The sequence below is a fragment of the Piliocolobus tephrosceles genome, chromosome 1, assembly GCF_002776525.5.
Source record: "Piliocolobus tephrosceles isolate RC106 chromosome 1, ASM277652v3, whole genome shotgun sequence".
Lineage (NCBI taxonomy): Eukaryota > Metazoa > Chordata > Mammalia > Primates > Cercopithecidae > Piliocolobus > Piliocolobus tephrosceles.
In genome coordinates this window covers 181,955,172-181,971,682 of record NC_045434.1, presented here as the reverse complement: position 1 = coordinate 181,971,682, position 16,511 = coordinate 181,955,172, and the positions used below count along the sequence as shown (strand labels likewise).

The following is a 16,511-nucleotide window of genomic DNA, read 5'->3' as shown; positions in this document are numbered from 1 at the left end:
AGCCTCCTTGGTCCTTTGCTGATGCTAATGTCTTCTGCCCGGCATCTGCAGGGGCTGCTGAGAGTAAATACTTGGCGCCTCCAGCTGCTGGCCGAGGAGACAGATGGAGCTCAAGTTGGGAGATGCGCCCTGAGAGCTGATGACAGATACAAGTCCAGATCTCGGATTTTGATACTGTATGTTCTCTGGGTTCCTGAGAGAGGACACTGAGGAGTAGGAGTCGGCGATTAAAGGAGATCGGAACAATTGGGAAGCCTCCTGTCAGAGGTTCCAGCAATTTCCTCATCAGAGGTGGACAAGCCCTATGGGCTAAGACAGAGGGTCCTCAGAAAGGAGTGTAGAGGCCGTCATGCTGCAGCAGCTCCTGATCACCCTGCCCACCGAGGCCAGCACCTGGGTGAAGTTACATCATCCAAAGAAGGCCACGGAGGGGGTGGCCCTGTGGGAGGATGTGACTAAAATGTTTAAAGGAGAAGGTGAGAATAAACTGATGGGTGGGAGGGGGGAAAAGCAGTCCCCTCTAGTGTGAGACGGAATGAGTCACTTGAGTGGAAGCATCTCTTAGATGAATGGGTGGAAGATTTCTGGAGTTCTTGATTGTGGCTCCTAGTCTGGGGTTTTCCTAAGTAATAGTGGTCAGTTCAGCCTAGGACCAGTATTTCAGTGTCATGGTTATGTATATTATTTATTTTCATCTTTCCCATGGCCATGTGGGGCAGGATGAACTTAACCTGATTTTTCTTATTCTAACAGTGGGGAAATGTGAATCAAATGGGAGGCCTGCCCAGGGTCACACAGGAACTTAGTGGCTAGGTCAGAAGGAGAAGCAGCAGGGGAAGTACCGAGTAAGCCTGGAGTAACTTGTACTAGAAATCAAGGAAGAGCTTAAAGACTAACGGATATGTGTCAAAAGAGGCCAGGTTTAAGGGTCTGTCACTCGACAGAGTTGGGAAAGCTCACCTTGAATAAGTACAATTCCACATGATCACCTTGACACTTAAAATAGAGAAAGATGGGGGGAATTTCATCTGCAAATATTGGAGGTAATTAATACACTGATTCCTTACTTTGAAAAATAAGTTATTATGGGAATGAATGATGCATTTATCTTGCCTTTTAGATCCTCTTCAGCTGGGGAGGGAAAGCTTTTTATAGAAAATGCCTGCCAATAATAAAGGTAGAAAGAGGCCAGGCGTGGTGGCTCATGCCTGTAATCCCAGCAATTTGGGAGGCCGAGGCAGGCAGATTGCTTGAGACCAGGAATTTGAGGCCAAGAGTTTGAGACCAGCCTGGCCAACATGACGAAACCCTATCTCTACTAAAAATACAAATATTAACTGGGCATGGTGGCGCATGCCTGTAATCCCAGCTACTCCAGAGGCTGAGGCACGAGAATCGCTTGAACCAGGAAAGCGGAAGTTTCAGTGAGCTGAGATGGCGCCACTGCACTCCAGGCTGGGTGACAGAGCAAGACCTTGTCTCGGAAATAAATAAATAGATAAATAAATAAATGTAGAAAGAATGATAGAATATTTTACCATAAATATTATTAATTGAAAGGTTAATGGGGAACAGATACTTACATGATATCAAAGTATTATTCCCTCAAATTACTTACTAAATGGCAAGGAATGAACAGAATTTTCCAATGGTGAGGTGTGGTGGTCACAGTTTTAAACAAATGTCTCAGTAATGGGATAGCCGGGCATTTTATACTTTCCGGATGCTGTAATATAAAGCACCTGGTACCACCTACAAGGTATTCCTACCAAAAATGTTTAACGTGATCCTAAATTAAATTTAAAGACTGAACTGCTGGTTTACAGAAAATACAGGGGATGGAGAAATAAGATAAATCCACCTTGAGGATACAGTCAGACTGTTCTTGTATCTTAAAAAGACAACGTCATGAAGAAAGGAGAAGTACTTATTCTAGAGTAAAAGAGACTAGAGGTAACAACCACTTTGAATGTGTGAGCCTTAATTAACTCCTGGTTTGGAAAAAATCCAGAATAAAAGTTGAGGAAACAGTTGAGGAAATGTGAATATGGACTGAATATTTAGATGATACTATGGAATTATTGTTAATTTTCATAGATGTAATAAATGGTATTGTGGTTATACAAGAGAAGATCCTTATTTGAAATCTTTAGGGATAAAGTATTATGATGCAGACAACTTTAAAATGCTTCAGAAAAAATATAGATCAGTAAAGCAAATATGGTAAATATTAACAATTGTTGAATCTAGATGTGGATGTATGGATGTTCAATAGTCATGATAAAAAGTTGGAGTAAAATACAAAGTTATTCACGTGCCTTAATTCCTAGTGCTTTTTTTTTTTTTTTTTTGAGATGGAGTCTCGCTCTGTCACCCAAGCTGGAGTCCAATGGCGGGATCTTGGCTTACTGCAACCTCCGCCTCCCGAGTTCAAGTGATTCTCATGCCTCAGCCTCCCGAGTAGCTGGTATTACAGGTGTGCACCATGACACCCAGCTAAGTTTTTTGTATTTTTAGTAGAGATGGGGTTTCACCATGTTGGCCAGGCTGGTCTTGAATTCCTGATCTCAAGTGATCTGCCCACCTCGCCCGGCCTCCAGTGCATTTTTTTTTTTTTTTTTTTTTTTTTTTGAGACAAAGCCCTGCCTGCTCTGTCACCCAGGCTGGGGTGCAGTGGCGCGATCTCGCTCACTGCAACTTCCGCCTCCCATGTTCAAGTGATTCTCCTGCCTCAGCCTCCCAAGTAGCTGGGATTACAGGCGCCTGCCACCACACCCAGCTAATTTTTGTATTTTTAGTAGAGACAGGGTTATATTATCTTGGCCAGGCTGGTCACGAACTCCTGACCTCGTGATCCACCCACCTCAGCCTTCCAAAGTGCTGGGATTACAGGCGTGAGCCACTGCGGCCGGCCTGTAGTGCATATTTTTAATACCTCAAATTCAGCCAAAATTACTTAAATTCTAGAAAGTTGACAGTGTGTTATGTGTAGCACTTTAGCAGATGGAAAAAAATGAGCAAGATAGTTTCCATCCATACCCTCATTAATACTCAATTGAGAGAGATAATTATACAAATAAAGTAAAAAGCAGCCTGAGATAGATACTAGAACAGATATAAAAACCAAGCTTTTGGGAAGCATAGGAGAGAATAAACTTTCTTCTCATTAAGGGTGTCTGGGAAAACTTTACTTGAACTGGGCCTTAAGGATATCTCAGTTTTTCACCAAATAGGATTTGGGTGGGGTACTGTCCAGCTGTGTTCAAAGAATGGTACTAGGATTGTGTGGGTAGGTGTGTCCGGTGAATGAAGGATAATGTTTAGAGAAGATAATACTTAGAGAAGCCATGGACTGGTTGTGGAGGATCTTGAAATCTATGTTGATTAGCTGGGCGTAGTGACACATGCCTGTAATCCCAGCTACTCGGGAGGCTGAGGCACAAGAATCTCTTGAACCTGGGAGGTGGAAGTTGCAGTGAGCCAAGATTATGCCACTGCCCTCCAGCCTGGGTGACAGAGCAAGACTCTGTCTCAAAATAATAATAATAATTTAACAAGAAATCTATATTGAAGTGTTTGCATTTTTCTTTCTTGTCAGTGGGGAAACCTTTGAGGATTTTTGAACAAAAGATTGGCCTGAGCGATCTCTAAGATCATTGGGAAATATTAATGGTGAAAGCAGCTTACAGCACAGCACGTTCTCCTTATTAAGGAGGCCCTTGAGTCGCTCTAAATGTCCCTCTTTGTGAAAGTTTTTGGGGAGAAGCCACACTGAGTGGGTCTGTAGGCAGTTTCTCTGGGTGATCTGGGGAGATGCAAACCTCATGGCTCTTTTCCTTCCCCAGCTCTGCTGTCTCAGGATGCTGATGAGACCCAGGGAGAAAGTTTAGACAGTAGAGTGGCCCTTGGACCCCTGACAGCAGAATCCCAGGTGGGTTGGAGTTTCTGGTCACTTGACGTTGGTTCTCAGATTTTAAGAGCACTGGAATTTGATTTTCTTTGACTCGACTTCCTGGATTGGCCTTTCTTTTTTTTCTTTTTTTTTTTGAGACGGACAGTGGTGCGATCTCAGCTCACTGCAAGCTCTGCCTCCCAGGTTCATGCCATTCTTCTGCCTCAGCCTCCCGAGTAGCTGGGACTACAGGTGCCTGCCACCATGCCCGGCTAATTTTTTGTATTTTTTAGTAGAGACGGGGTTTCACCGTGTTAGCCGGGATGGTCTCAATTCCTGACCTCATGATCCACCCACCTCAGCCTCCCAAAGTGCTGGGATTACAGGCGTGAGCCACCGCGCCCGGCTGATTGGCTTTTCTTAGCCTGTTCTTCCTTAGAAAACCAGGCCACATCAGTTGATTTCACAGGTAATTTCCCCACCAGTAGTAACCCTCCACAGGAAACCTCTTTTTTTGCCAACCTCTAGCCATTTATCCAACAAATATATTGTGCTGAGGCCGCATGTGTGTTTGAGAGAGAAAAGGAGATAGAGAGGAGAAGAAGTATGTAATGTAGTCCTTGCCCATGAAATTCACGTATCATCTGGGAGAAAGACAAACATGAGTCATTTTAAGCAACATTTAAAAGTCAACAGAATCAGTTTCTGATATTCTTGGAGATGTGTACACTTCATTGATGACCTTTAAGTGAGGATTTTTGGTCAAGTCCTAGAGCAGAACTGTAACTGAGAAAAGAAATGATTTTCTTTTCAGATTTCAGCTTTCAGAGAGGATACTGGCAGGTCATGAAGAGCATGAGCTAAATAGCCTAATCAGAAAAGGAGGGAAAACTTCTAAGAGCAGTTTAACAGTGTGCCGTGTGTCCTAAAGGAAGTAATCAGAAAACTGATAGCACTGGCGAAACTCTGCACTACCAAACCCCAGAGGCATAGGGAAACTCAAGAAAATTAGAGAGTAGTCCGAGAAATAGAAGAGGCTATTATTAGAGAACAGAAGAGTTTTAAAGTGGAGTGATCTTGGCTCCCAAAATCACATGGTTTAATCATGTGTTTAAATCACAGGGTTTAATCCTATGTCTTTAACTTTTCTCAAATTCAGCTTTCTCATAGGTTAAATGTGGGTGCTAATATCAGCCTAATAGGCCTGAAATGCATTTCAGAATTATTTACAATACAAAAAGCATTAAAATATTCTCTATACTTAGGGGATTTGTTGTTATTTCAGCCTTCCAGCATCTGAATTCTCTTAGCTTTTGGGAGGTTTTTTAAAATTATTATACTTGAAGTTCTGGGATACATGTGCAGAACGTGCAGGTTTGTTACATAGGTATACACGTGCCATGCTGGTTTGCTGCACCCATCAACCCCTCATCTACATTAGGTATTTCTGCTAATGCTATCCCTCCCCAGCCCCCAGCCCCTGACAGGCCCCAGTGTGTGATGTTCCCCTCCCTGTGTCCATGTGATCTCTGTTCAACTCCCACTTATGAGTGAGAACATGCAGTGTTTTGTTTTCTGTTCCTGTATTAGTTTGCTGAGAATGACAGTTTCCAGCTTCATCCATGTCCCTGCAAAGGACATGAACTCATCATTTTTTATGGCTGCATAGTATTCCATGGTGTATATGTGCCACATTTTCTTTATCCAGTCTATCATTGATGGGCATTTGGGTTGGTTTCAAAGTTTTGCTATTGTGAACAGTGCTGCAGTAAACATGTATGTGCATGTGTCTTTATAGTAGAATTATTTATAATCCTTTGGGTATATACCCAGTAGTGGGATTGCTGGGTCAAATGGTATTGCTGGTTCTAGATCCTTGAGGAATCGCCACACTGTCTTGCACAATTGCTGGACTAATTTACACTCCCACCAACAGTGTAACAACGTTCCTGTTTCTCCACATCCTCCCCAGCATCTGCTGTTCCCTGACTTTTTAATGATTGCCGTTCTAACTGGCATGAGATGGTATCTCATTGTGGTTTTGATTTGCATTTCTCTAATGGAGTATTTTTTAAAAATAATTGTCAAATGGTTATTTGTTTTTTGTAGATCATACATAATAGACCCTTATACTTCTTACCCCAGCATGTCTATCTCTGTCCAGATGTCTTCGTTACTAGGCAGAATTCATGCTCCCTCCAAAAATGTGCTGTTCTCTCATACTTTTATTATTAACAGAAAAACCTAGGTGAGGTTATTTTACCCATGCTGAAGTATTCTCATTTTAACCAATTCTTTCAGCCCAAGAAAAGTCCCTGTCTTCTCTTGTGGCCTTAGCCCCTTCTGAACTCCCCACTTCCCCAAATATTCCTGAACTTTATTGTCTATAATCAAAATTACTATACACTGTACTGTGACCTTCTTTAATATTTCATGAACATTTTCCCTTCAGCCAGATTGTAAGTTGCAGAGGTAGCTTACACGTTTTATGCATTGTTTTATAACTTCCATTTTATGTAATCTATAATCATTATAATAAATTAAATGATTAGCAAGAGAATATCCAGGAAAACTTGACTAGAATCTCTTAGCTTCTAGACAAGGTCAGAAAAACTTCCTAAAGTCTGGCTGAAAAGGAACGTATTTGATGTTCTAGGAACTATTAACCTTCAAGGACGTATCTGTGGACTTCACTCAGGAGGAGTGGGGGCAGCTGGCCCCTGCTCACCGGAATCTGTACCGGGAGGTGATGCTGGAGAACTATGGGAACCTGGTCTCAGTGGGTAAGGATGAGCTTCTCTTGAAAATAGAATGTACCTATTGGATGAAAACCTTTGTTTCTAAATTAAGTGCTTTGTTTGGGGTTTGGGTTGTATATTAGAGGTTTTCTGTTTCCTTCTGAACACCCAGTCAGGATTGCTGTGTCCTCTTCTGCTCTGTTCTTTCTACTCTACTCTGCTTTCTTTAGAAGGCCTGAATACCAAAGAACCATATTTAAATTCTTGGGATGGCTCTGTGATCTCAGCACATACAGTCTTTTCTTCCCCACAAGCAGGATGTCAGCTTTCCAAACCTGGTGTGATTTCCCAGTTGGAAAAAGGAGAAGAACCATGGCTGATGGAGAGAGAGATTTCAGGAGTACCAAGTTCAGGTAAGTGCAAGGCAGGTGGGGCCTTTGTGATGTCAGCCAGAGAATTCCCCTCAAGGCCTTCTCCAAGCTGTGGGGAAGACTGAGGCCCTGCGGATGGTACATTCAAGAAAGTTGATTCTGTTATCTCTATCACCCTTTTCCCACACTTGCATCTTCTCATTAGTCTCTCTGGAGTCAGAGGAAAAGAGATGCCTTTCTCATCAGGGTTAACCTTCATCATTTCTTTTGATCTGACTTTCATCATTTTTACTTCTTTCCCAGTATTCTAAACCTTGCTCTGATCGTAGTTTATTTCCCATGTACATTTAGATTTACACAGGTCTCTCCTCATTAAACACAGTCCACTTCAGTGGACTCTCATGTCGTTTTACCATCGGTTTCACTTTCTCTCAATTTCATTTTCAATATTTTTTCTAATCCTTATTCTGTGATCACAGTTTCAATTGTAACTGTCTCATTTTAACGTATGTAATTTAACTTTTCATGCCAGAAAATGTATGGCTCTTTGAGAAATCAACCACAGAATTCGTTCTTAGCAGATCCAGTGGCTTTTAACAGTCTTTGTTAACATTTAAGTTCAGTAATAATGACAGTATTTACCTGGGTTCTCTGAATGATAGTTGGGTTCTCTGTGAGTTCCACATTAGCTCTGTCTTAGAAATGAGGAAAAGGAGGCTGATTAAGAAATGTATACAGGGCAGTTAGCTACTACTTGGTAGACTCAGTATCTTAATTCTAATCATTCTGACCCCACAGTTTGTGTGTTCTTATGGCACTATTTTACATGGCTGCATTAGATTATACATATAGTCCTTGTCACCTTAATATCCTTTCCTCTATCAACTAGTTTAATAATTTTTGTCTCTTCTGTTTCTCTTGCTGCTTTTTCAGTGCTTCTCATCAGTGTCTTTTTTAATGCAGATACATGATTTCTGCCTAGGTCAGGATATGAACTTATTCCTTGATCATATACTGATCTGGAGAAATTGTTTTTTTTCTTTTTTGAGATAGAGTCTTGCTCTGTCACCCAGGCTGGAGTGCTGTGGTAGAGTCTTGGCTCACTGCAACCTCCACCTCCTGGGTTCAAGCAATTCTCCTACCTCAGCCTCCCAAGTAGCTGGGATTACAGGTGTGAGCCACTGTGCCCGGCTAATCATTTTTGTATTTTTAGTAGAGACAGGGTTTCACTATGTTGGCCAGGCTGGTCTCAAACTCTTGGCCTCAAATGATGTGCCTACTTGGCCTCCTAAAGTGCTAGGATTACAGGCATGAGCCACTGCAGTGGGCCCTGGAGAAATTGTTTAGGTCACTGGACAGTTCCTCTTCATCTGGTGATTCAGAAGGATCCTTCTGCCTGTGCCTCCTCTGTCCCCTAGGGTTTCCTCATCATCTGCATTTAGACAACACAGAATAAGCGAGGAGTTATAATAGAATAAGCAAAGGAGTTCATTTGGAAGGTTTTTATGGGCCGGTCTAAGGTGGTTCACATCACTTTAACTTTCATTCTCGTAACAGGAGAGACCTTCATGACTTCACTCAATCTAATTCAAGGGAGATTGGGAAATATACTCAGTTGTATGTCCAAAATCGGGGAGAACAGAGTTTGGGAATAACCAGCAGTCTCTGCCACGATTTCTGAGGAACCTTTGTCTTTTTTACACTGCTGTTCTATTTCTGTACAAACTCCCACAGATGTTTTGTGATGGTTTCAACTATTCCTTCCATGCCCATATTCTCCTTATTTTCATCTTTGTTTTATATATCCATATGAACCCTATTCTTACGTATCTCTGGCGTTTACGACATCTCCACATAGGAGGACTGTACTTCAAACCCAGTACATCCAAAAACAGAAGCCATCTCGTCTAAACAGGTTTCTCATCCTAACCTCCCCTGTTCTTTCAGTCTCTAGAAATCATGGTATCGTCAAGAACATTAAGCATGTTTTCTACTTTGTTTTTCCTTGGTTCCCTACAGTTTTTTCCTTAATATTACCTGTTTGATCCGCTTGTACTGTTCATCTGTGTTGAGGCAACACTAAGGCACATTTCCATCATTTTATGCCTGAGTTACTAAACTTTCAAGTTGCATTTGCTGATGTCTTACTTTATTTTTCTGAATCTTCTTGAATGTTACTGCCAAATTTGGCCACTTGAAATACCACATTTATCTTGCTTTTGCCTTTAAAAGAAAAATTAAACATCTCCCTATTCCCTGTAATCAGTAATCTAAACATCTCTGCTTGCTTTTTAAGCTGACTCCAAAATTTATTCAGCTATTTCTGAGCTCTTTTTGTGTGTTGTTACTAAAGTGAGGTTAGAAATACTAAGGAATAAGATTTTTTTGTGAACAGGAAGTATTGGTGCTTTAGGTTGGCAGAGCCCCAAATAGATGGATAGGAATGTAAGGGTAAATATCAGAGAAACTCCTTCATCCAAAAATTTTATGCCAGGTATACTGTGAATACAATATATATTCTCTATCCTTAAAGGTTTTACAGAGTAATTAACATTTTATCACAAATTGAGAAGCCATTTTCTACCTCTTATATTGGCAAAAATTATGAAGGTTGATCAAATCCAGTGAGTATGCAGGGAAAGGCACCCATATTTACTGTGTGTGCACACATCCACAACCCATCAATTTCTCTAGTAAAGCCAATGAAATACTGACAGGAGTATGCAAACATTTATGTATAATGATGTACTATGGTATAATTTTATAACAGTGAAAAATTGGAGACAAGTGAAATGTTTTTCAGTAGGGACAAGTCAAATTATGTTATGTCCATGCAGTAGAATGCAATGCAGTTGTAGAAAAAATAAGATAGCCTAGCTAGGTGGTTTACATTGTCTTCCCAGCAACTCAGAAGGCTGAGACAGGAGAATCACTTAAGTCGAGGAGTTGGAGACCAGCCTGAGCAACATAGCATGAGCCCATGTCTAAAATATAATAATAATAATTAAAAAATTTTTAAAATAAAGAATGAGATAAAACTTAATGTACAGATATAAAAAGAGGCCCATAAAGATGTAGACTTAAGGCTGGGCATGGTGCCAATAACAAAGGTAGAAAGAGGCCAGGCATGATGGCCAACACCTGTAATTGCAGCACTTTGAGAGGCTGAGGCAGGCAGATCACTTGAGGTCAGGAGTTCGAGACCAGCCTGGCCAACACAGCAAAACTCCATTTCTACTAAAAGTACAAAAATTAGCGGCCAGGCATGGTGACTCATGCCTGTAATCCCAGCACTTCGGGAGGCCAAGGCAAGCAGATCACAATTTCAAGAGGTTGAGACCATCCTGGCCAACATGGTGAAACCCCGTCTCTACTAAAAATAGATAAATTAGCTGGGTGTTGTGGCGCATGCTTGTAGTCCCAGCTACTTGGGAGGCTGAGACAGGAGAATCACTTGAACCTGGGAGGCGGAGCTTGCAGTGAGCAGAGATCGCACCACTGCACTCCAGCCTGGCAACAGAGCGGGACTCTGTCTAAAGAAAAAAAAAAAAATTAGCCAGGTGTGGTGGCACATGCTTGTGACCCCAGCTGCTCAGGAGGTGGAAGCAGGAGAATTGCTTGAATTTCGAAGGCGGAGATTGCAGTAAGTCAAGATCGCACCACTCCACTCCAGCCTGGGTGACACAACGAGACTCTGTCTCAAAAAACACACAAACAAAAAGATATAGAGTTAAAACAGATGTAGATATGTATATGATTTTTTTTGCACAGACGTATACTTAAGACCATATATGTACAAATGCATACATTCACATATACATTTTGGTGGGAAATGCATGAATAGAGACATTTCAGAATCCTCAACCACTGGAGGGAATTTTATCCCAGTTAGGGAGAGGCTATCCTTTGTTAAAAGTCAGTGCATTCCTACATTATTCAGTTTTTTATTTAGTGTTTAAAAGTATTTGAGATACCTTTTAAAATACTTTTTTTGTAAAAAAAGAAAATTTTGTCATAGAAATATGGGCTTGAGATGATATGATGTTAGAATCCTATCTTCCACCCAGGCATCGTGGCTTACACCTGTAATCCTAGCACTTTGGGAGGCTGAGGCAGGTGGATTGCTTGAGCTCAGGAGTTTGAGACCAGCCTGGGCAACATGGTGAAAACCCCTCTCTACAAAAAATAGAAAAACTAGCCAGGTGTGTTGGCATGTGCCTGAAGTTCTAGCTACTTGGGGGACTGAGGTGGGAGGATTGCTTGAGCCTGGTAAGTTGAGGCTGCAGTGAGCCATGATCATGCCACTGCACTCCAGTCTAGGTGACAGAGTGACAGACCCTGTCAAAAACAATATTCTGTCTTCCTTGATCTTATCTTCTGATATTTGCTCTTATTGTCTTATTAGTTTATTTCCTCTTGCAGTTCACATGGATGTGCTCCTCTAATTTCTTAAAGTCATTTTACATACTTTTTTCTTTGAGACAGAGTCTTGCTCTGTTGACTAGGCTGAAGTGCAGTGGTGTGATTACAAGCTGAGATGTGAAGTGATCTTCCCAACTCAGCCTCTCAAGTAGCTAGGACTACAGGCACACACCACCATGCCTGGTTTGTTTGTTTGCTTGTTTGTTTTTGTAGAGACAGGGTCTCTTTAAGTTGCCCAGGCTGGTCTTGAACTCCTGGGCTCAAGCAATCCTCCTGCCTCAGCCTCCTAAAGTACTGGGATGATAGGCATGAGCCACTGCACCTGGCCCACTTTACATACTTCTAACAGCTTCTTTTCTCTACTTCTTCACTTGCATTCATATCAGCTCTCTAGAATCACATTTGAAGACAATCCAAAACTCCTGTACCTAGTAATACATATTTTGTCCTCCCATTCTCACTGTGGCAATTACTATTTTAAAGTGCAGGGAATATGGGTCATTTTTATTTTTTTATTTCTTTCAGACTTGGAGAGCAAAACAAAAACCCAAGAGTCAGCCTTACAGAATGATATTTCATGGGAAGAATTACATTGTGGCCTAATGATGGAAAGATCTACAAAAGGAAGCACCATGTATTCCACCTTGGGAAGAATCTCCAAATGTAATAAGCTAGAAAGCCAACAAGAGAACCAAAGAATGGGTGAGGGGCAAATCCCCTTGATGTGCAAGAAAACATTCACTCAGGAGAGAGGCCAAGAATCTAATAGATTTGAGAAAAGAATTAATGTGAAGTCCGAAGTTATACCAGGACCAATAGGTCTTCCAAGAAAAAGAGATCGTAAATATGACACATCTGGAAAGAGAAGCAGATACAATATAGATTTAGTTAATCATTCAAGGAGTTATACAAAAATGAAGACCTTTGAATGTAATATTTGTGAAAAAATCTTCAAACAGCTTATTCACCTTACTGAACACATGAGAATTCATACCGGGGAGAAACCTTTCAGATGTAAGGAATGTGGAAAAGCCTTTAGCCAAAGTTCATCTCTTATTCCACATCAGAGAATTCATACTGGTGAGAAACCCTATGAATGTAAGGAATGTGGGAAAACCTTCAGACATCCTTCATCACTTACTCAGCATGTTAGAATTCATACTGGGGAGAAGCCCTATGAATGTAGGGTATGTGAGAAAGCCTTCAGCCAAAGCATTGGACTGATCCAGCATTTGAGAACTCATGTTAGAGATAAACCTTTTACCTGCAAAGACTGTGGAAAAACGTTTTTCCAGATTAGACACCTTAGGCAACATGAGATTATTCATACTGGTGTGAAACCCTATATTTGTAATGTATGTAGTAAAACCTTCAGCCATAGCACATACCTAACTCAACACCAGAGAACTCATACTGGAGAAAGACCATATAAATGTAAGGAATGTGGGAAAGCCTTTAGCCAGAGAATACACCTTTCTATCCATCAGAGAGTCCATACTGGAGTAAAACCTTATGAATGCAGTCACTGTGGGAAAGCCTTTAGGCATGATTCATCCTTTGCTAAACATCAGAGAATTCATACTGGAGAAAAACCTTATGATTGTAATGAGTGTGGAAAAGCCTTCAGCTGTAGTTCATCCCTTATTAGACACTGCAAAACACATTTAAGAAATACCTTCAGCAATGTTGTATGAAATATACTAAACATCAAAGAATCTATGTTGGAGCAAAAGATTCGAAATCAGTGGTTCCCTGATTTTTTTATTTCCAAAAACACATTTTTAAAAAATGGTTTGGCACAATGTTACCAACTATTATTTTTGCCGTATTAAAAACACAACCACCTATTATCAGCATTGTTTCAGAAAAGAAAGGACATTTTAATATTTTAAAATGTAGGAACAGTTCCCCCCTCCTTTTTTTTTTTTTTTTTTTTGAGATGGAGTCGCTCTGTCACCTGGGCTGGAGTGCAGTGACTTGATCTCAGCTCACTGCAACCTCCACCTCCTGAGCTCAAGCTATTCTCCTGCCCCAGCCTCCCGAGTAGCTGGGATTACAGGTGCCCACCACCACGCCCGGCTAATTTTTGTTATTTTTAGTAGAGACAGGATTTCACCATGTTGGCCAGGATGGTCTTGAACAATTGACCTCAGGTGATCCACCTGTCTCAGCCTCCCAAAGTGCTGGGATTACAGGTGTGAGCCACCGTGCCTGCCCCCAATCCCCCGGCCTTTTTTAAAAGTTTGTTGGGAGGCTGAGGTGGGTGGATCACGAGGTCAGAAGATCGAGACCATCCTGGCTAACACGGTGAAACTCCGTCTCTACTAAAAATACAAAAAAAAAAAAAAAAAAAATTAGCCAGGCATGGTGGTGAGCACCTGTAGTCCCAGCTACTCGGGAGGCTGAGGCAGGAGAATGGCATGAACCCAGGAGGCGGAGCTTGCAGTGAGCCGAGATTGCACCACTGCACTCCAGCCTGGGCGAAAGACCGAGACTCCGTCTCAAAAAAAAAAAAACACAGTTTCACTCTTGCCCAGGCTGAAGTGCAGTGATGTAATCATAGTTCACTGCAGCTTCAAACTCCTGGGCTCAAGCAGTCTTCCTGCCTCAGCCTCCCAAGCAGCTAGGACTACAGATGTGTACCACTATGTCTGGCTAATTTATTATTATTATTAGTAGTAGTAGTAGTAGTATTTGTAGAGACAGTCTCACTATGTTGCTGGGCTGGTCTCAAACTCCTGGCTCCAAGCAATTCTCCCACCTCAGTCTCCCAATATGCTGCGATTACAGACATGAGGCACCATGTCTGGCCAGGAACAGCCTTTTATATTATGTGAGCTTTATGACAAACACCCACTTTTGTCTTTACTTTTCTCAGTTCACTACGTGCCAGTGAAATTTCGTGGCATGTTAGTGATCTGTGGATTGACTTTTGAGAAACACTGTTTTAAATATCCCTTTGATAAATCAGAATAAAATATAATACAGCCTTTTACTCTAGCCCTTTATATGGCTAGAAGAGGTAGAAATTAAAATGTTGATTCTCATTTCTAGAAGAAAAAATGTTAAAGGGAGTTTTCTAGAATTGATAACTGTACATGAGATACTTATTTATATTTTTTATTTTTCTATAGAGCAAGAATTGGCAAACTTTCTGTAAAGGGCCAGGTAGTAAATACGTTAGGTGTTGTGGGCCATGGGGTCCCTGTCACAACTATTCAACTTCCCCATTTTAGTACAAAAATAGCCAGAGACAATATATAAACTAGAGTATCTGAACCTTGGCACTGCCAGTATTTTGGACTGGATCATACTTTGCTATAGGAAGCTGCCATGTGCATCCTGGGATGTTTAGGGGCATCCTTGGCTTCTACCCACAAGATGCCAGCATTCAATGCTGATAGCTGCCCCTCCCCCAAGTTGTGACAGCCAAAAATGTCTCCAGACATTGCCAGGTGTACCTGGAGGCCAAAATTGTCCCTGGTTGAGACCCACTGATGAATGTGTGCAATAGTGGTTCCCATAAACTGCATTTAAAAAACAGCTGTTAGGTTTCATTTGGCTCAAAGGTTGTCATTTTTCACTCCCCCCACCAACATAGAGTATGTAAAATGATTAGAAATGACAACAGACTATCATTTAGTATCAGATTAGTATGTGTATATGCCGTAAATTATTTTCTTAGTAATTCCTTTAGTATTTTGTTGCAATAATTCTTTAAACACTACATTTGTGATGCTGTCTTGGAGCCTAGGAATTAGTTTTGGAGATATTTATGCAGACTTCCATCTATAATGATGGGTTTTTTATTGTTGTTAATCCATAAATATTTTGAGATGTATCTCTAAAAAACGAGCACTCGGAAAACATAACCACAATGCCATTATTATACCTACAAAAATTAACCACAATTCCTTAAAACAATGATGCCTTTTTGAAGACAGATATATTGAGACTTCATTCTGGGGAGAAACCCTTCGGATAACTGTATTTGACTTTTCCTTTGCCAAGCATACAATATTAGATTTGAAATACACTTTGTATCAAGTGGAAGTGTCTCTTAAGATAGCTCCTAGAACAACACATCAAGAGGCCCACCAAAGAGGACCAGAGAAAGATGACTGCAGGAGCCATGCACAGGCAGGGAAATACGGAGAGAAAACGGAGGAACTGGCTCCTAATGCTTCACTATACTTAATGAAATAGATACTCTATCCTTACAGACATAATTGGAAGTAAGTCAAGTTCCACTTCTTACTGTTTTATGTGGAGAAAGAACAAAAACATGAGTATTGTAAGTGTGAATTATCCAAAGTAAAGCTATAAATCCAGAATATATACCAGTATCTCTAGAATTTTTTATGTTACTACATTTACTTAAAAAAAAAAAAAAAGCTGGCCTCTAACTCTTAAGTCCTGTATGACTTTGATGGACAGAGAAAGAGTGGGGGCATACACTGTTTCTTAAAATTGTTCCATGTTTCTATGGTCTTAGATTTCCCAATAATTTGAATTTCTCCAATTCCTCATTTCCCTGAAAGACATGACTATGACTTTTCTCTATAGTTCCTGCCTCAGTGATCTCATACAGTCTTTGGCTTAAAATACCATCTCTGTTTAACAACTGCCAGATTCACATCTCCAGCCCCGACCTCTCCCGAACTCCAGCCTTGTTCTAACCTTTGGGCCGTTTCACTAGCTGTTGCAGATGTCCTATACCCTGACCTTCTCATCTTTGCTCAATTGTTGCCTTCTTACTGAAGCCTATCCTGTCTATACTATTTAATACTACAGCTGTCTGCCTTCCAAATCAAGAAATCCCATACCCCTTTCACCTGCTCTATGTTTTTCACATCACCTATCACCTTCTAACACCCTAGATACCTCACTTATTTGTCTTTATTGTTTACTGTTGTTGTTTCCCCCGGCTGTAATGTAAGCTCCATGGGTGCAGGGGCCTTTGTTTTGTTCACTGATGTATCACAAGTGCCTAAAACCGTGCCTGGCACACAGAAGGGACTCAGTAAATATGTATTGAATGGTTTTGACTTGAACTGAATTGAACTATGTATTCATTATGAAAATAAA

General features: G+C 41.0%; 1 protein-coding gene across 1 annotated transcript; it reads left to right on the top strand.

The window, feature by feature from the left end:
- Positions 1 to 349: 349 nt before the first annotated feature.
- ZFP69B (ZFP69 zinc finger protein B) lies at positions 350 to 13,222 on the top strand. Its single transcript, XM_031935269.1, has 5 exons — positions 350 to 476; positions 3,846 to 3,931; positions 6,549 to 6,675; positions 6,948 to 7,043; positions 11,949 to 13,222. The coding sequence occupies exons 1-5, from the start codon at positions 350 to 352 to the stop codon at positions 13,115 to 13,117; spliced, it is 1,605 nt and encodes a 534-aa protein (XP_031791129.1). The 3' UTR covers positions 13,118 to 13,222.
- The last annotated feature ends 3,289 nt before the right edge of the window (positions 13,223 to 16,511 follow it).

Excerpts from the sequence above, each read along its gene's own strand:
- ZFP69B (XM_031935269.1), top strand. The coding sequence starts at position 350 with ATGCTGCAGCAGCTCCTGATCACCCTGCCCACCGAGGCCAGCACCTGG. Across the intron at positions 6,676-6,947 it reads TGGGAACCTGGTCTCAGTGG|GATGTCAGCTTTCCAAACCT; the intron begins GTAAGGATGAGC and ends CCCCACAAGCAG. Across the intron at positions 7,044-11,948 it reads TTCAGGAGTACCAAGTTCAG|ACTTGGAGAGCAAAACAAAA; the intron begins GTAAGTGCAAGG and ends TATTTCTTTCAG.